This window comes from Bos indicus, chromosome 8 (genome assembly GCF_029378745.1).
Source record: "Bos indicus isolate NIAB-ARS_2022 breed Sahiwal x Tharparkar chromosome 8, NIAB-ARS_B.indTharparkar_mat_pri_1.0, whole genome shotgun sequence".
Lineage (NCBI taxonomy): Eukaryota > Metazoa > Chordata > Mammalia > Artiodactyla > Bovidae > Bos > Bos indicus.
In genome coordinates, this window is record NC_091767.1 from 44,449,037 (window position 1) to 44,470,046 (window position 21,010).

Here is a 21,010-nt window from a genome sequence, read left to right on the forward strand (position 1 = left end):
GTGATGTAGAAGGAAATGGCAATCTACTCCAGTATTCTTGCCTAGAGAATTCCATGGACAGAGGAGCCTGGCAGGCTACAGTCCATAGAGTTGTAAAGAGTCAGACACAACTGAGCGACAAACATACATTGTGAACTGCTTATCACAATCAAGTTAATTAACTCACTCATCACCTCACATAGTTCCTCTTCTTTTTTTGTGAGAATTCTACTTTCAGCAAATTTCACGTATACAGTACGTATTAATAACTATAGTTACCAAGCTGTACATTAGCTTTTCAAAGCTTATTTATCTTATAAATGGAAATTTGTACCCTTTGACCAATATCTCCCCATTTCCCCACCCACCCCCCTAGTCCCTAGCAACCATCAATTTACTCTTCATTTCAGTGAGTTCAGCTTTATTTTTTTAGACTCCACATTTGAGTGATACTGTGTGTAAGTGAAAAAGTTGGCTTAAAGCTCAACATTCAGAAAACGAAGATCATGGCATCCAGTCCCATCACTTCATGGGAAATAGATGGGGAAACAGTGGAAACAGTGTCAGACTTTATTTTGGGGGGCTCCAAAATCACTGCAGATGATGACTTCAGCCATGAAATTAAAAGCCGCTTACTCCTTGGAAGGAAAGTTATGACCAACCTAGATAGCATATTCAAAAGCAGAGACATTACTTTGCCAACAAAGGTCTGTCTAGTCAAGGCTATGGTTTTTCCTGTGGTCATGTATGGATGTGAGAGTTGGACTGTGAAGAAAGCTGAGCGCCGAAGAATTGATGCTTTTGAACTGTGGTGTTGGAGAAGACTCTTGAGAGTCCCTTGGACTGCAAGGAGATCCAACCAGTCCATTCTGAAGGAGATTAGTCATGGGATTTCTTTGGAAGGAATGATGCTAAAGCTGAAACTCCAGTACTTTGGCCACCTCATGCGAAGAGTTGACTCATTGGAAAAGAGTCTGATGCTGGGAGGGATTGGGGGCAGGAGGAGAAGGGGACGACAGAGGATGAGATGGCTGGATGGCATCACCGACTCAATGGACGTGAGTTTGAGTGAGCTCCGGGAGTTGGTGATGGACAGGGAGGCCTGGCGTGCTGCGATTCATGGGGTCGCAAAGAGTCGAACATGATTGAGCAACTGAACTGAACTGTGCACTATTTGTTTTAACAATAACAATTCTTTTAACAATACAAATCTTCACCAGCTCTTGGCAATAACACTTTCCCCAGCATCTTTTCATGTGCTAATCTGTCACTTGAATATCCTGTTATGTAAAGTGCCTTTTCAAGATTTTTGCCCCTCTTTTAAAGGTTATCTGCTATTTTCATTGACTCATAAGAGTTTTTATATGCAAACTACATATAAGTCTTTTGTTGGACATATGTGATGCAGATGGGCTTCCCAGGTGGTGCTAGTGGTAAAAGAACCCACCTGCCAATGCAGGGGATTAAAGGCATGAGGGTTCAGTCCTGGGTTGGGAAGATCCCCTGGAGAGGAAGGCATGGCAACCTACCATGGCTGCCATTTCCTTCTCCAGAAGATCTTCCCAATCCAGGGATTGAACCCAGGTCTCCCACATTGTAGGCAGACACTTTACCGTCTGAGCCACCAGGGAAGGCAGGGAAGTTTCTAACTATATTGAGGTATAATTGACAGATAAAACTATAATATATTTAAAGTGTACAGCATGATGATTTGATAACTGATAACAAATTGTGTTGGAGAAGGAAATGGTAACCTACTCCAGTATCCTTGCTTAGAGAATCCCGTGGACAGAGGAGCCTGGCAGGCTACAGTCCATAGGGTCGCAAAGAGTCAGACGTGACTGAAGTGGCAGCATGTACGCACAATGCAGGTATCTTGTAATCTATGTAGATGGACGCTTTTTAAAAAGGGGCTGAGAGTTCAGTGTGTAGAAAATAGGACCAAGAAGTCTGCTAAGCTCTTTAGAAAGTGGATGTTTGAAGATAAATCAGAAAAAGAGGGACCTGGATCTTGTCCTTTTTTAATCTATTGCAACTTTCTTAAAGTAGAATTCCAAGAACAGCTGTTTCTGCTTGATATATTTGCTATAATTAGTCATTGTTTATTTGGCTGTTCTATAGCAAGGTAAGAGAGTCATTAATAACCATTGGCATTCCAGTAAAATATTATTGCACCCAGTGATGTAACACTGTACAATTAGGTTAATAGATATTTTAATACTTACTATGGGCATGCACTGTGCTGGGTGTGGGAGGCACAAAGATGGATATGCTAGCACTTATATATGTAGTGAGCTTTTAGGGATTTTTCAGGGTACTTTTGTATTTGTTATGTTGTTCGAGCACATGAGGGTAAGGTGACTACCGAGACTGGGAAGATAAAATAATGTGTCTTTCTGCCCTTCAAACCTTTGATTCTCATATATTCACTGCAATAATTCTGTTCTAAAGTCTTGACTTTCAAGAAATGCCTTTGTCTTATCCTGATAGCTGTGTACTGCTGCTACGTATGCTGTTTAGTCGCTCAGTCGTGTCTGACTCTTTGTGACCCCATGGACTGTAGCCCTCTAGGCTTCTCTGTCCATGGGATTCTCCAGGCAAGAATACTGGCATGGGTAGCCATTCCCTTCTCCAAAGGATCTTCCCAACCCAGGGACTGAACCCAAGTCTTCTTGCATTGAAGGCAGATTCTTTACTTTCTGAGCCATCAGAGAAGCCCTGTCCTGATAGTCCCACTGATTAATACCTGGAGAAATTCCCTTTACTCAAAATGATTAAGTTATAATCACTTAATTACATCTTAATATAAGGAGCAGAAGATATTAAGAAAAGATGGCAAGAATACACAGAAGAACTGTACAAAAAAGATCTTCACGACCCAGATAATCACGATGGTGTGATCACTGACCTAGAGCCAGACATCCTGGAATGTGAAGTCAAGTGGGCCTTAGAAAGCATCACTACGAACAAAGCTAGTGGAGGTGATAGAATTCCAGTTGAGCTATTCCAATTCCTGAAAGATGATGCTGTAAAAGTGCTGCACTCAATATGCCAGCAAATTTGGAAAACTCAGCAATGGCCACAGGACTGGAAAAGGTTAGTTTTCATTCCAATCCCAAAGAAAGGCAATGCCAAAGAATGCTCAAACTACCGCACAATTGCATTCATCTCACACACTAGTAAAGTTATGCTCAAAATTCTCCAAGCCAGGCTTCAGCAATACGTGAACCGTGAACTTCCTGATATTCAAGCTGGTTTTAGAAAAGGCAGAGGAATCAGAGACCAAATTTCCAACATCCGCTGGATCATGGAAAAAGCAAGAGAGTTCCAGAAAAACATCTATTTCTGCTTTACTGACTATGCCAAAGCCTTTGACTGTGTGGATCACAATAAACTGTGGAAAATTCTTCAAGAGATGGGAATACCACACCACCTGATCCGCCTCTTGAGAAATCTGTATGCAGGTCAGGAAGCAACAGTTAGAACTGGACATGGAACAACAGACTGGTTCCAAATAGGAAAAGGAGTACGTCAAGGCTGTATATTGTCACCCTGTTTATTTAACTTATATGCAGAGTATATCATGAGAAATGCTGGAGTGGAAGAAACACAAGCTGGAATCAAGATTGTTGGGAGAAATATCACTAACCTCAGATATGCAGATGACACCACCCTTACGGCAGAAAGTGAAGAGGAACTAAAAAGCCTCTTGATGAAAGAGAAAGTGGAGAGTGAAAAAGTTGGCTTAAAGCTCAACATTCAGAAAACGAAGATCATGGCATCCGGTCCCATCACTTCATGGGAAATAGATGGGGAAACAGTGGAAACAGTGTCAGACTATTTTTCTGGGCTCCAAGATCACTGCAGATGGTGACTGCAGCCATGAAATTAAAGACGCTTACTCCTTGGAAGGAAAGTTATGACCAACCTAGATAGCATATTCAAAAGCAGAGACATTACTTTGCCAACAAAGGTCCATCTAGTCAAGGCTATGGTTTTTCCTGTGGTCATGTATGGATGTGAGAGTTGGACTGTGAAGAAAGCTGAGCGCTGAAGAATTGATGCTTTTGAACTGTGGTGTTGGAGAAGACTCTTGAGAGTCCCTTGGACTGCAAGGAGATCCAACCAGTCCATTCTGAAGGAGATCAGCCCTGGGATTTCTTTGGAAGGAATGATGCTAAAGCTGAAACTCCAGTACTTTGGCCACCTCATGCGAAGAGTTGACTCATTGGAAAAGAGTCTGATGCTGGGAGGGATTGGGGGCAGGAGGAGAAGGGGACGACAGAGGATGAGATGGCTGGATGGCATCACTGACTTGATGGATGTGAGTCTGAGTGAACTCCAGGAGTTGGTGATGGACAGGGAGGCCTGGCGTGCTGCGATTCATGGGGTCGCAAAGAGTCGGACATGACTGAGCGATTGATCTGATCTGATCTGATCTGAAAAGGAGCTTTAAATGAGAAAACATCAAGTAGAGATACTTTCCTCCTTGCTATTCAACAATATTCCTTAAATAGTAGATATTAAGTCAACTGAAATCATACAGACTTTATTGAGGGCAAGTCTGACAAGGTACTTTGTTATCCTAGACATTGAAGAGGTATAAAGGTATGTAAGATGTAGCTTCTGCTCTCAAAGAACTAACACATTGGTGGTGGTGGTAGTGTCTGTGTGTGGAGGGAAAGTGTTAAGGAGGTAAAAGCATATACAATGACCACGTGAACATAAAGACCCCATACATACCCAGAGAGGAAGCCTAAGGCAGGAACGGCTACTCTGGGTTGATTATGGCAATGAAAAACAAATTGTATTATTATGATAGTAGAGCTGCTGCTATAAAACTAATCCCAAAATGTACAATGGCTCAAACACAGCAAAAGGTTTTTTCTCAGTTATTAAAAGTTAAAAACAAGTGTTCCTGATTGGTGATGAATTCTCTTCCAAATGGTGATTAAGAGATCCAGATTCTTCCAACTTGTAGGCCCACCATCTTTAACATGTGGTTTCTAGGATGGTGGGGCTTGTCCACATTAAACTGGCAGAAGGAGAAGAAACAGGGAGGATGGGAAGTTTTAAAGCCATATCTGAAAAGAGTATGCGTTATCTCCACTAGAGTTCCACTGGCTAGAACTCTACATGGCCACAACGAACCTCATGGGAGGCTAAGAAATGTAGTCCAGCTGTGTGTCCAGGAAAAGATGCATTTATTGACCACTAGCAGTCTTTGCCACAAGATTCATGATGGCGGGACATTTTAGATAGGTTCTGAAGCAGTGAAGTATTCTGAGAGACTGGAAAGGAGGATTAATCCATGTAACATGAAAAGTACGAAGAAGGACTCAGAAATCAACAACAAAAATGCAACAGCATATTTAAAAAATAAGAAATGATTGGGACTTTCCTGTTGATCCAGTGGTTAAGACTCTGTGCTTCCATAGCAGGGGCTCCAGTTTGATCCCTGGTTAGGGAACTAAGATCCCACATGCTGCGTGTTGACCTCCACCCCCGCAAAATAAAAGAAAAAAAGAGTTCAGTTTTTTTAAAGGAGCATGTGGGAGGGGTCATGAGAGAAAGTGTTGGAAAGGCAGATTGAGGCTATTTCCAACCTGAAGCCACATTTTTAGAGGTTTTAAAATCCACAATGAGGAGCCTGTATCTACCATGTGTCTTTGTTTTCCAGTGTTTTTCCTTTTTGCTGTGAGAGCTCACTCCCATTTTTAGGAAAATTTTGGCCCAGATTCACTTTCTTTCTTTTCCTTCTGGTCTTCCCTAGAAAGAGAGGTTTGTTTGTCTCAAGCATGTCATGGTGGGAGGCAAAAAGAGGGGAGCAGACCCTCAGCATGAGCAGCTTCAGTTTTAGCTTTTGTACCAGAGAGTTTCAGAGACTCCACCGGGGCCTCCTGCCAAAAAGAGGCCAGGCTCCTCCATTCAGCCTGGTATCTGCTGAATGCAATGTTTGGGATGGATCCCAAGTTCAGTAGAAGGAGAAGGGAGGGGAATTCCTTTCTGACTTTAGGACACAATCAACTCATGCTTGGGATCCTGGAATTTAATTACCCATATTGTTATCTTAGCTTGTATAACTGCAACTGTGGCTCATAGTTATAAAAAGTATCTAGTCCTTTAAAATCCAACCTCAGACTTTAGCCTAATGACCTCCTAAGAGTGATTAACTGAAAAGGGTGGAGTTGGGGAAATCCTTTCTCCTCCCTTAAGTTCTGCCAACTTGGCTTTGAACCAACAAGAAAGTTTTAACCAGAGAATATATATCTCACACCCTCTAGCCTTTCTCTTACTCTCACCTCTGCCCCAGTTGCATTCTATTTTGTGATCATATACATTCATTTTAGCTAAATTAATTTTGAGCCAGCCTTCACTGTGAACTGCACTTGAAAGCTTCTGTGTGAATGATTTCTTCTTTGTTGAACTTCTGACTGTGAAATTAATGGCTTTGAAAACTTTTTCTCTCCAGTTTGGGGAGGCTTTATTCCACTATTACTACCAGGATGTAAGCATGATTATGTATTTTTCTTGGAACATTTTGAGAATAAGAGAAAATCAACATTTCTAGCAGCTCATAGAAAGAATGTTCCAGTGCTACTGGCTCAGTTGGTAAAGAATCTGCCTGCAATGCAGGAGACCCAGGGTTCGATTCTTGGATCAGGAAGATCCCCTGGAGAAGAAGGCAATGGCAACCCACTCGAGTAATCTTGCCTGGGAAATCCCATGGACAGAGGAGCCTGGTGGTCTACAGTCCATGGGTTTGGAAGAGTCAGACACAATTTAGTGACTAAACCACCAAAGTGTGTGTGTGTGTGTGTGTGTGTGTGTGTGTGTGTTGGGGGGTAAGCAGTGTACCACAGGGTCTACTATTTTCTAGGAGTTGAATTGCTGGTTCATGGGATGTGTATATATTAATCTTTAGTATGTGCATGCTAAGTCACTTCAGTCATATCCGACTGTACAAGCCTTTGGACTGTAGCCTACCAGGATCTGTCCTTGGGATTCTCCAGGGAAGAATACTGGAGTGGGTTGACATGCCCTCCTCATATTCATCTTTAGTAGATAATGTCAAACAATATTCCAAAGTGTTTGCACCCAAATACCACCTTACTTTAGATTCTCAGATACCCAGTTGGATCTTACCACAAAGGTTAAGGAATATATATAGAAGGGAAACATACATGTGAGAATATGCTATCCATAAACTTTCACCTATGGCTTCACATCTTGAAAACTGTCCATATTGTTCAGGTGTTCTAAAATCTAGTTTATGGCATCAACAAATCTTAAAGACTTGCTTATGTAATGAGAAAAAAAGAAAGGAGAAGTATGGATTGATTGTTGCCTTAAATTCTGTTTTTCAGAGTGGCCAAATCAATGAAGGTCCCTGTGTATGAGACCCCAGCTGGATGGAGATTCTTCTCAAATCTGATGGACTCGGGCCGGTGCTCTCTGTGTGGAGAAGAGAGCTTTGGCACTGGTAGGCTTTATTGGGTTGGTATTACTGGAGCGGGTGGCTGCAGCACTCTGTGACCCCAGTTTGGAAACCTGTGACTCCACTGTGAATCAGAGGCTGGAGAAGGAGTTAGAGGCAAAAAAAAAAAAAATTAGAATAAACCTAGTGGGATACATGCTATGACACACTCACATCTTCTGCCCATTTTTCCTTCTTTTAAAAAATTTCCCTTTCTTTCAAAGCTTTCTATTATGGAAATTAAAATATATATATATGTACATATATCTTATCTTTTGGCTTGCATAGTTCCCAAGAAAAGTGAAAGTTGCTCAGTCATGTCCGACTCTTTGTGACTCCATGGACTGTACAGTCGTTGGAATTCTCCAGGCCAGAATACTGAAGAGGGTAGCCTTTCCTTTCTCCAGGGGATCTTCCCAACCCAGGGACTGAACCCAGGTCTCCCACATTGCAGGCAGATTCTTTACCAGCTGAGCCACAAGGGAAGCCCATAGTTCCCAAGAAGTCAGCTCTAATTACTACTGTTGCTCTGTATTCAAATTTCCCCTACCTCCCATTTCTGTTAACAGTTTAATTATAGTATATCTAGGAACATGTATTTTTTAAATTCTTCTTGGGGTTCTTTGGGATTCTTGGATCTGTTGTTTGTTGTCTTTCATTAATTTTAGAAAATTCTCAGCCATTATCTTTTTTAATATCTCTCTTTCCCTATTCTGTCATCTCCTCTGAGGCTCTAGTTACTCGTATGTTAGATAATTTGTGTCCAACATACGGACAGAGCTTTTACAAGCAGTATTTGGTTTTGTTTACTCTTTTTTCTTTTTGTGTTTCAGTTTAGATAATCTTTAGTGGCATATTACTGATTCTTTACTGAGCTGTGTCCAGTCTTTTGCTGAGCCTAGGGAAGCATTTCTTCATCTCTGATACTGTGTTTTTTATTTCTAGCATTTCTTTTTGACTCTTCTTAAATAATTTTCATCTCTTTGATGCATTTCTTGATCTGTTTATGTCTGCTATTTACCTTTTCCATTAGATTACTGAACATGTTAAACATAATTATAAACTTTCTGACTGATAATTCCAATATCTAGTTCTGGTTCTCTTGATTTCTTTGTCGATAAAGCAATGGTTTACTCGTTCTTGATTTTTGTGTATCCTGTAATTTTTCATTTAATGCTGGACTGTATGTCTATAAAGAAAGCAGAGACTAATGTAAGTAATATTTACACAAAGAAAAGGGTGTTACCTTTCTATCGGAGCATCAGTGTGCAAGGTTAAGCTAAATGTAACTAAGTCTTGAGCTATGTTTGAGTTTCATTGTTTCTGTTATAATCTTTAGTGTGTCACAGGCTTCAAATTCTCCCAGGAGTGGGATATTTGTACTGTGTACTGAAAGTGAGGATGGGTTATGAAAGAGATTTTTCAGTGTTTCTGTTTCATTCACAGCTTTCAGCATGTAGGTGATACAAAATAGACCTCTTCTCACCAAGTACTTGACCCTTCTCTAATGGTAGCAGACCTCTGCTTAGTATTGGTATAGAATTCTGGGCCCAGGATTTCCTACCCTCTCTCCAAGGTTTTTTACTTCAATTCTTATTTCAGTAGCTGCAAATCTTTGCCTGGGTCCTAGGCATAAGAAGGTTTGCAGCTCATTCATCCAGGAACTTTAGGCTTTCATTTCCTATGAAAGAAATGTTTGGGGAACGAGAAGGGTTTCATGCTTATCTCTTGGGCAGAAGTTGATTATATCCTGCATACCAGCAGTAACAAGTCTCTCTTTTTCCAGCCTTTCCTGAGTACCCAATGGAACCTACGAGAAAAAACTTGGAAGTGTGCCCCTTATATCTGGGACTCCAGGCAATTTTAAAATAACATGATAAAAGCTATACTTGGCCCTTACAAATTTTTAAAACTCTTATATGACGTCTTATCATTCACTTGTATGGAAGCATCTTCTTTTTCCTGTCCTCTGCCAGAGATGAGATGGTTTTGTGTCCTATCTTTCCTTGAAGGGGCTTGAGACTCTTTGGAATCCACCTTATTGCTTGTGACATCAAATCTCTAATCAGTTCCCCAAAAGTTGTGATTTTGCAGATTTCCTAATCTTTTCTTATTACTGGAATGGGTGTGGCACCGTCTTGTAGATTTTTACAGTCAGGATACAAACGACTTTACATTGTAACTGGTTAATCTCTCTTGAGTTCAGTTCAGTCGCTTAAGTGTCCGACTCTTTGCCACCCCATGAATCGCAGCACGCCAGGCCTCCCTGTCCATCACCAACTCCCGGAGTTCACTCAAACTCGTGTCCATCAAGTCAGTGATGCCATCCAGCCATCTCATCCTCTGTCGTCCCCTTCTCCTCCTGCCCCCAATCCCTCCCAGCATCAGAGGCTTTTCCAATGAGTCAACTCTTCACATGAGGTGGCCAAAGTATTGGAGTTTCAGCTTTAGCATCAGTCCTTCCAATGAACACCCAGGACTGATCTCCTTTAGGATGGACTGGTTGGATCTCCTTACAGTCCAAGGGACTCTCAAGAGTCTTCTCCAACACCACAGTTCAAAAGCATCAGTTCTTTGGCACTCAGCCTTCTTCACAGTCCAACTCTTACATCCATACATGACCATTGGAAAAACCATAGCCTGGACTAGACAGACCTTTGTTGGTAAAGTAATGTCTCTGCTTTTGAATATGCTATCTAAGTTGGTCACAATTTTCCTTCCAAGGAGTAAGCATCTTTTAATTTCATGGCTGCAGTCACCATCTGCAGTAACCTAGGAGCCCAAAAAAATAAAGTCTGAGACTGCTTCCACTGTTTCCCCATCTACTTCCCATGAAGTGATAGGACCAGATGCCATGATCTTCGTTTTCTGAATGTTGAGCTTTAAACCAAGCTTTTCACTCTGCTCTTTCACTTTCATCGAGAGGCTTTTTAGTTCCTCTTCACTTTCTGCCAAAAGGGTGGTGTCATCTGCATATCTGAGGTTATTGATATTTCTCCCGGCAGTCTTGATTCCAGCTTGTGCTTCTTCCAGCCCAGCATTTCTCATGATGTACTCTGCATATAAGCTAAATAAGCAGGGTGACAGTATACAGCCTTGACGTACTCCTTTTCCTATTTGGAACCAGTCTGTTGTTCCATGTCCAGTTCTAACTGTTGCTTCCTGACCTGCATATAGGTTTCTCAAGAGGCAGGTTAGTCCCATCTCTTTCAGAATTTTCCACAGTTTATTGTGATCCACACAGTCAAAGGCTTTGGCATAGTCAATAAAACAGAAATAGATGTTTTTCTGAAACTCTCGCTTTTTCGATGATCCAGCGGATGTTGGCCATTTGATCTCTGATTCCTCTGCCTTTTCTAAAACCAGCTTGAACATCTGGAAGTTCACGGTTCACGTATTGCTGAAGCCTGGCTTGGAGAATTTTGAGCATGACTTTACTAGCGTGTGAGATGAGTGCAATTGTGTGGTAGTTTGAGCATTCTTTGGCATTGCCTTTCTTTGGGATTGGAATGAAAACTGACCTTTTCCAATCCTGTGGCCATTGCTGAGTTTTCCAAATTTGCTGGCATATTGAGTGTAGCACTTTTACAGCATCATCTTTCAGGATTTGGAATAGCTCCACTGGAATTCTATCACCTCCACTAGCTTTGTTTGTGGTGATGCTTTCTAAGGCCCACTTGACTTCACATTCCAGAATGTCTGGCTCTAGGTGAGTGATCACACCATCATGATTATCTGGGTCCTGAAAATCTCTTTTGTACAGTTCTTCTGTGTATTCTTGCCACCTCTTCTTAATATCTTCTGCTTCTCTTAGGTCCATACCATTTCTGTCCTTTATCGAGCCCATCTTTGCATGAAATGTTCCCTTGATATCTCTAATTTTCTTGAAGATATTTCTAGTCTTTCCCATTCTGTTGTTTTCCTCTATTTCTTTGCATTGATCACTGAGGAAGGCTTTCTTATCTCTTCTTGCTATTCTTTGGAACTCTGCATTCAGATGTTTATATCGTTCCTTTTCTCCTTTGCTTTTTGCGTCTCTTCTTTTCACAGCTATTTGTAAGGCCTCCCCAGACAGCCATTTTGCTTTTTTGCATTTCTTTTTCATGGGGATGGTCTTGATCACTGCCTCCTGTACAATGTCATGAACCTCCGTTCATAGTTCATCAGGCACTCTATCTATCAGATCTAGTCCCTTAAATCTATTTCTCACTTCCACTGTATAATCATAAGGGATTTGATAATATCTCTCTTAAGTCTCTTTTAATCTGCATTTATCTCCTCTATATTTTCTCTTTCTAATTTATCCATTGAAGAAACTGAGTTATATGTCCTATAGAGATGTTAATAGCTTTGATTTTAATGTTCCTTTCTAATTTGTTTAGTGTTACATAAAGAGAAACTATTAATTTTTTTTTCTGGTTTGCAGCCATGATAACAGATTCTGTTATTGACTATGGTATTTTCTTTTGTAACACTTCTACATTTTTGGCATTCATTTTATATATACAGTCTTATAATTTACAATTGAAAGATTTTTCATGTGTTTTCTACTATTTAGACCTTCTATTTTATAGTCTTATATCATTCCATTATCTACAATATTAAAAATAATATTAAAAAGCAATTGTGATAGCTCATGATTTTAATGGAAATTAATTCAATATTTTACCATCTGTTTTGATGATTGCTTTTTAATGTTAGTAAAATCCTTGTCATGCTTATGTAATACCCCCTCCATTCTCATATTACTTAATAAATGGCCGCTGGAAGATGCCCTTTCAGAATCAAGTAATATATTAGTGTTTTTTCTCCTTTATTATGTGAATGTAATTTTTACCAAAATTAGTTAGATTCTGACAGCATTAATGGTACAAAAGGGTTGGCAGGAAAAGGAGAAAAGGGTTCCAGGAAAAGGGTCTCCTGGAAAAGGAGAGACTGTATTAAGCTCTCTCAATGATTATGTTTGATATCAGAATATGTGGCTGGCAAGTCTGGTTAGGACAGTTAAAACTGTTACATTTTTTTCTCTGCTGATCCTTTGAAAAATAGGTGTTCTGTATGTCTAAACCAGTGACTGTGACTCAAAAAACTCAGGAATTGTACACTGTATATAACAATTCTGCCTAAAATTGTTCTGCCCAAATAACACAAATCTAGCAACTGGGATAGAACTGGTAAGTCCAGATTATCTCCTTTCTCTCTCTGTTTGTCTTTATAAACATTTACCAAGTGCTTACAATATACCATAAATTTGTAGTCTTTAAAATTAAAGAATAAAATGTTGTATGTATAAATCCATATTATACCCTTAATAACAAATATTTGCTGACTTCAGTGTAATAAACATTTATTCTGTACTTACAGAGTACAAGGCACTATATTGGATGATATATAGAATACAAAATGCTTAAGTTCATACCTTTAAGAAACTCAAGATCTTTAGGATACATAGAAAGATGCACAGATAACTTTTCTACAAAACAGAAAATTTGAAGTTCCACAATAGAGGAATAGAAAAAGTACTGTGGCAGATAGGAAAAGGAGAAAGTAGTTTGGAACTGGAGGCTCAAAGCAGACTTCTTGGAAGAGATGGGAGTTGGATAGTTTCTAGAGAATGGGAAGGATTTGCACATTTAGAGATGACAGGACAGAGGCAGAGCCTTATTAGATGGAGACAGCAATGTCAAGAAAGTAATAGAAGTGGGAGATGAGAGGACATGTGTTGTAAGTAGCTAGCTGTTTAGTTTATCTAGAGAAGTGTTTTCCAAATATGAATCAAGGCTAAATTGGGATCATGAGATTGGTACAGTCATGAACAACTTTTTAAGACAATATAATAGACTAGAAACTATCAGATGCCTTGCATTTAGTAAAGGTAAATGTTATTTTGGGAAATTTTACATACAAATATACACACAGGTATCTGTGTGTGTAGTAGGTCTTACTGTAAAATATATTTATTGTGGGTCATGGCCAAAAACTGAAAAAGACTGGTCTATACCAGGGATTGGGAAACTTTTTCTGTAAAGGGCCAGGTAGTAAATATTTGAGACTTTGTGAACTGAGAGGCTATGTAAGATCTCTTCCAGAGTTACTCGACTGAATGACCGTAGCACAAAAGCAGCCATAGACAATACATACATGAGTATGGTTGTGTGCCAATAAAAATTTACTTAAAAATAGGCCTAAGTCCAAATTTGGCCTGTGGGCTGAAGTTTACTAACCTCTGACATACAGGGTAGGATTGAGAAGGGAGTATCAAGAAACAATTTCTTCCAGTCAAGAAATTGGAAATGCCAGTGGCGAGGGGCTCACTTTAGAAGCCCTTTGCCTGCCTAGCTTAGATGTTGAGTGTGCTCAGTTCCCCAGTTGTGTCTGACTCTTTTGCGACCCCGTGGACTATAGCCCGCAAGGCTCCTCTGTCCATGGAATTTCCCAGGCAAGAATACTGGAGTGGGTTGCCATTTCCTTCTCCAGGGGATCTAGGAATCCATCCATGGTCTGCAGGGGAGGAGGGATATCTGTTTGCAACCACTCTCCAGCAAGCTTTACTTTCAGATTGTTATGCTAGTTGCAGCATGTAGGCCGGACTAGAAGGGAAAATTTAAAAGTCTCTCACTGTTCTGTTTGCCCGTCATTCTCCTTTCAAGGAGCACAACAGATTTTTCAATGTGTAGAACCCAGCCCCACCATTCTTCAGGTTCAGATGACATTAGCCTGATTTGATAGATGAAGCTCCTGAACCCAAGAAGCAGTTAAGTGACTCACCCAGGGCCCCAGAGCCTGGAAAAGGCCTCTACTTGAATTAAATTACAGTTGAACTAACAGCCAGGTCTCCTGCCCTACGGTGCATACTGCTTTCCACTGTGCCAATCAGTCTTCCCCATGAAAGCAATGGCTAATTCCGTCTCTCCAGCACTTAACAGTAGATGACTGTTATAAGGCCCGAGGAACTGGACCACTCATTCTTGGAAGGAGAAAGTGGCTTCACGCTGTTCCTTATTAATGCTGGTTCTTGGAGAGGCATTGAGCTGGATATGTTAAGAATCACCTGGGAAGCTTGACAAAAATATAGATTTTCTATCCTACCCTTGCTTGAAATCCCTGACTCAAGCCTGAGAATCTGCATTTTAAGTAAGTGTCCTTACGTGATTCTGATGTGCAGTCAAGAGCAGGGAACGTTGCTCTGGTGAGAACTGGTATTTGTTTTTCATCAGGAATGGTATAACAAGTATCTCTGAGATGTGACGCCAGGTTCAGCTCAGAAAGTCTAGAGGCCCAGGAACATGAGGCTGATGATCACCTGCCTCTTACAGACAAACCACGTGGCCTCTCTGACCCCTTATATTTCCTGCTTGTAAAAGTCAGCTGCTCACAGGTGCTTCCCACCTACCTTAGGACATAGTTCTCAAAATCAAGTGAGCTAATAAGGGAAGGAGAAAGCAGAGAGAGGGAAAGATTCTAAACCTGAGACTGGGCAGACACTTCTAAAACTTATCAAAGCTTTCTCTAGTGAGTGAAGTAAAAGTTGCTCAGTTGTGTTTGACTGAGCACAGTGGACTATACAGTCCGTGGAATTCTCTAGGGCAGAATACTGGAGTGGGTAGCCTTTCCCTTCAGGGAATCTTCCCAACCCAGGGATTGAACCCCAGTTACCCACATTGCAGGTGGATTCTTTACCAGCTGAGCCACAAGGGAAGCCAAAGCTTTCTCTAGTGGTGGCCTTATTTCAATGCCCTTGGGGCATGGAGCTGTGTACCAACTAGGAATGCAGACTTTAGTGCCAGGAAAGCTTGAAAATATGGATCTGCCTCAGGCTCAAGATGCCAAGCTTTTTGTCCAAGATGAGCAAGATATACCTTGAGTGGGAATTTCCCTTACCAGCATCTTGAACTCCCAGAACTTTCCAAGGTAACAAGCTAGCGGTAAGATCAGAGTCCATGCTTCTTGCCCATGGAAAGGTACGAGTCTCAGATAATAGGAAACCTGTATTTATTGCTCTGTCAGAGAACCAAGGTCATTTCAGAAGCAAAATCATCTTTTGTGCTAGGAAAGATATTCACCCGCTTCCTTGGAAGGGCTTTGGAAAACTCTTTTCAGAGGGAAAGGAGAACATTTCATAAATCCTTAGCTTTAAATAGAAAGTAACTGTTCCTCTAAATGGCTTTCTAGTTACTTTTCTCAAGTTCCAAATTGGGAGGAATCTGGACTCGTTCCCACACACAAAAGGGGGTACTAAAATCCTAAGAGTTAAAAAACCAACAAATTTGAAGTTTGGGAGCATTTGTTGATGATGTTCTACTGGTTGCCATCATTCTCATCAGTTTTCTAAGAAGTCACACCATCTGGGGAGTGTATGAACTACCATGCCTAGAACTTGTCCCTTTACAGGTAATGCAAGGAATTGCTGGGTTTGTGATGGCCTAGAAGAGCTCCAAGCTGACCACCATCTTGAGTATTACTGTTACTTTTGTTATGTATTTTTAAAAAGCTAATGTCAATAGTCAAGCAAAATAAGGCAGTACAATAATGTTTACTTTGCCTAAGAAAGTGTTCTCTGATAAGTTTTCCACAATAATAATAGTTGTCTTTTACAATTAGCACTTAGTATGTACCAGAGTGTTGCTAAGCCTTTTGTATACAACCATCTCTTTCTGGAAATTTTGAGTTGAATCCAGGTCTCCTGACACCAACATGACTGTTTATACTGTGAACTCTGGAGTTCAGCCTGGTGCTAATAAAGTTGGCTCCTTTTATAGGCTGTAGCACAAAAGAAAGAGGCCCAGAGTATGTATGTACTTCATGTCACAGGAAATCACAAGTATCTTTCCAGTGTTTTGAGATTTTTCTGGATCCCTCTGCTTGCCATGTGACTATAAATACCCTGAGAACAAAAGCCATATCTATCTCGCTCAGCTCTATTTTGTTTTATATATGATAGGCTTTGAGTATTCATAGGGTAGATGGAAGGATAGAAGGAAGGGAGGGAGGGAGGGAGACTGGGAAGATGGATGAAGTAAATGGATAGAAAGAAAGAAACAAAGAATTTCCATTTTGGTATGTTTTCTTTGCATTATTAGTAATTATATTTTTACCACTCTTGAGTGGTTGTATTTCTGGAAGTCTAGGCATTAGGGTATCCCAAGATTTGGGAGGATTCCTAAAAACAAACCCACATAAACATAGGCCATTTGGAAGGGGGTGAGTACGATGTTGTCCCAGGTGGCACTAGGGGTAAAGAACCCGCCTGTCAATGCAGGAAACGTAAGAGGCGTGAGTTTGATCCTTAGGGCGGGAAGATCCCCTGGAGGAGGGCATGGCAACCCACTCCAGGATTCTTGCCTGGAGAGTCCCACGGACAGAGGAGCCTGGCAGGCTACAGTCCATGGGGTCACAAAGAGTCGGACACGACTGAAGAGACAGCACACACACATAATTACATAAAATTTTAAGATAAAGTTTTAACATTTTCAGTCACCCTATCATTATTAGCACAAATTAATAGCTAGCAGAGTATTTCTAGGAACACTTCATCCCCACATCTGTGTTAATGAAGATTTAAAATTTTAAGTACTGTTAAGTATTTGTAATTCAAGTTGTATTACCTTATTTTCTTCCTGTGGTTGGGTGGTTGGGGGCTGCTGACAATTACTTGTAAATAGCCATGTTCAATAGTGCCTGGGTTCTAGTTTAGTGATCTTATGTATTTACTAAATTGTTACAGCATAGACATTCTCTGCTCTATTGCCTTATGGTTTATATTACTGACTTCACTCTCCAGTTGCCTTGTGAATGGACATTTTATTTCCTCTAACAGGTAAACAGTTTATAATACTTTCAAGTTCCATACCTCTTCCTTTGTTTATATTTCACACATGAACTATGTACATCCTAACTCAAGGTTGGGTTTTCAGGAGCACTGTTAAACAATATTGAGTAGGTTGAACTGTCTCTAATTTATACATTTATTTTTATTTAATACCATATTTTTTAAAGGTATGATAAAGGAAAACTTTAGTTCTTTCCCCATTTAGATAATCGTTAGTTCTTACATTTTGCAGTTTTCAAATCTATCCAGTCTCTAGGCCAGCGAAGGAGACCCATGTATCTGTGAATTTCAGATTATCAAGGTTCCACCACAGCTCTTTCTCTTGTTTGGATAGCAGATGTGACATGAGGACGCTGTGATGACAGCATTATCAGCACTAGGAGAGCAATTTCTTTCCTGGGCAAGTTGAAACAGGATGTATGTACATGTGCAGTTCAATCTAGGCTGGGCTAGAGCACAGAAGTGCTGTGATTGACACGTCCCAAGAGCCTCCTTGTAAACTCTGAAAACTGAAACTCTCATTTGGACCTCTACAAACTCTCAACCTGTGTGTTGGGAAAGAGAACTCCCACTTGGAGTGGTAAGAATGTGTCCATCAGAAAAAAATCTTTTTCCTGATGGCTCCACAGTTCCAGTTCCTCTGACCCTTTAATTCATCCTGCAAGCTGATGAAAAGTGGCAAGAGCGAGTGTTGTGTGAAACTCTAGTGTGGGGCAGAAAGGAATGGGCCTCCATCTGAGGCTGTGTCCATGCTTACCAGTGCATCTTGGGACTGGGAATCCTGGGAAACCATCCTTCAGTCCTTACAGATTGAAGAATTCCAAACAGACAATAAGGGTTTCTTTTCACAATTTCTAGGGGACTTTTGGGCTTCTCTCATAGCTCAGCTGGTAAAGAATCTGCCTGCAATGTTGGAGATCTGGGTTTGATCCCTGGGTTGAGAAGATCCCCTGGAGGAGGGCATGGACAGTCCCCATGGACAGAGGCAGCCGACAGTCCATGGGGTCACAAAGAGCTGGACACAACTGAGCGACTAAGCACAGCACAGCACAGGGGACTTTTAACAAGGGGGCCATCCCTTGGTATTTAAGATGCAATCCCTAAAGTTGTGCTTTGAGGCTCCCCCGACCCCCCGCCACACTGTCTTCCAGTTGCCAGTTGGCTCCACTGGGAAGTAAGTACAATGACTAAAGAGTGACAGGTCCTCAACTCTGTAGTGCAGGCATTAAACCCCGTGGAGAGATTTCTGGTTCAGCTAACAACTGCTGCTACTGCTAAGTCGCTTCAGTCGTTTCTGACTCTGTGCGACCCCACAGACAGTAGCCTACCAGGCTCCCCTGTCCCTGGGATTCTCCAGGCAAGAATACTGGAATAGGTTGCCATTTCCTTCTCTAATGCATGAAAGTGAAAAGTGAAAGTGAAGTTGCTCAGTCGTGTCTGACCCTTAGCGACCCCATGGACTGCAGCCCACCAGGCTTTTCCGTCCATGGGATTTTCCAGGCCAGAGTACTGGAGGAGTGGGGTGCCATTGCCTTCTCCGACTACTGAGGAACAATTCTTAGAGAATTGTATTGTTCCCACCAGCACTGGCAGTACGAGTCAGAAGGCCCCCCTGTCCTATATACGGGCGTACTTGTGTAAGGGAAAAGTGTCAGATGGCCAACCCGATGTTAACGCTTTCTCCTCCCCTGGGATGGATGGCCCGGCTGCCTTAGGGCCTGTGTTAATGCAACACTGCTAACACTTATTATTTACTGAGCACCTCCTGAGTGATAAGTACAATGCCTAGGGCTGCCTATATGACATTTCACTGAGACTTTTTGACTCTAAAATGAACTGCTGCTGCTGCTATTAGCGACCATAATAAGTCCAATTTTATAGACAAGGTCATGGAGGACTGGGGAGGAAAGTTGGCCACAGACCAATCTCACATGGCAGAGCCAGGATTCAAAGCCAGTCTCTTTGGCCCCACTGTACTCTGCTGCCTCTTTTAAGGACACGCCAAGGGGTCCTTCTCCCTGGTCTGGTTAATTCTTTTGGATGGGATGAGATGCATGCCAGGAGACGTGGTGTCATGTAAACAGCACAGTACTAGGAAGTGACCCAGTTAGGCCCCTCCTCTCTGTCATTGAACTACCTCACACAGATCACTTAACTTCTCTGGGCTTCAGTTTCCTCATTTATAAGATGACTGTGTTCAGTGGGATGATCTATAAAATTTTTTCCCATATTTTTAGATTGCTTCCAGCTTTTTGTGAGGAATGAATCTGATGAATTATATCAAACTGCGTACTAGAGTTTCACCTAAGCATTCATTTACTCATTCAACATATGTTTACTGTGCACTTTCTATGAGCCAGGGTCAGGATAGAATGATGAGTCATTTCAGATACAGGCCCTTCCTTCATGGAGTTTGCAGTGTTTTGCAACAGTCAGGATATTAGCCAAAAGCCCTGCTGCATTATTGTGTCAAACACCATCACCATCATCAAATTTATTGTTACATTTCTTTGGGAGGCAGTATGTCCCCCAGGCATCGTGAGCTACACAATCAGTTACTGCTGTCCTTCGTTTCTGAGCTGACAGCTGCCTCCAACCCACCTACAAGCAGGACAACTTTGTTTTGCAGTTGGTAAACATTTTAGAGCATTAATTTAAAAAAAATTTCTTTTTAATCATGGAAAAGTGACAGTTTTTCCATGAGCCCTGATTTTTGGCCAGATTTGAAGAGCTGAACACAAGCAATTTGAGACATGGAAAAAAAAAATAACCTGTCACAGTTCAGTAACACGTTCTCGAATCTCAGATTCCCTGCAAGGGGTGCCTCCCAGTGTTCCCTCATAACTTCTCTATTTTAAAAGACAGATCTTTGAGTGGATAAAATGAGGATGGGAAGAATTTCCCTGCCCATTAATGAAAGCTTCACTTATAGATGAAAAGAATAAAGTGATAAGAAAAGAGAAGTAAAGGGAAATTTAGCATCTTATCCTGAATGTCTGGGGAGGAAAAAATGCAAATCCATCATGCAGATATTCAGAAGGGCCCTCAGGTCTAACCACACGCGGCATTTTATCTGCCTCATTGCGGCTCCTGAGGACCACCAGCATTACTGGGCATTTCCAGCGGTGGTTTTGTCCACAGACGTTGGAGCCAAACTGCCCAGGTGTGAAGCTTTTCTTCACTTAGTGGCCATGTGACTTCATACAAATGACCTAACCTCAACCTCTTATCCGTAAAAAGAAGCTATCAAATTGTCCAAGTTAGATAATAGATGTGTAAAGTACTGAGTGAAGTGCTTGGTACCTTGCTGTTATTCTTCTAAAAATGGAATTTAACTTGCTGTGTCATTCTGCATCAAGAGTAAGTATATAGAGAAATTTCCCATCATTTCTGGCTCTAGGAAGTGTGTGTGCTTAGGTATGTGCTGTATATGCACATATTCTAAAAACCATCAGGAACCCCTTTAAGCGAGTGGCCTTCCTTATCAGATGGCCAACCATCCTGGTGTGCCTGGGATGGAGAAGGTTCCTAGTACATTGTTCATTTCCTGCTAAAACAGGGAAAGTCCTAGGCACACCAGGATGGGTTGATTACCCCAAATTTGGCAAGGCTGTCAGTAGATTTCCAGGCAAAAAGGAGAAAAACCATGATATTAAAGCTGGCTCCAGTGAGAGGCCCCTACCTGACTAAGGCCAGGGGCATCCACTGAACTAGAGACCGATGGG

General features: G+C 41.3%; 1 protein-coding gene across 1 annotated transcript in view; it reads left to right on the forward strand.

Annotated features, from left to right (window-relative positions):
* Positions 1-21,010, forward strand: part of PGM5 (phosphoglucomutase 5) — a 210,019-nt gene that overhangs the window by 114,294 nt on the left and 74,715 nt on the right. Inside the window, exon 7 of the mRNA XM_019966038.2 lies at positions 7,347-7,462. Coding sequence (XP_019821597.2) covers positions 7,347-7,462 — 116 coding nt within the window. The remainder of the gene's footprint in view (positions 1-7,346; positions 7,463-21,010) is intronic.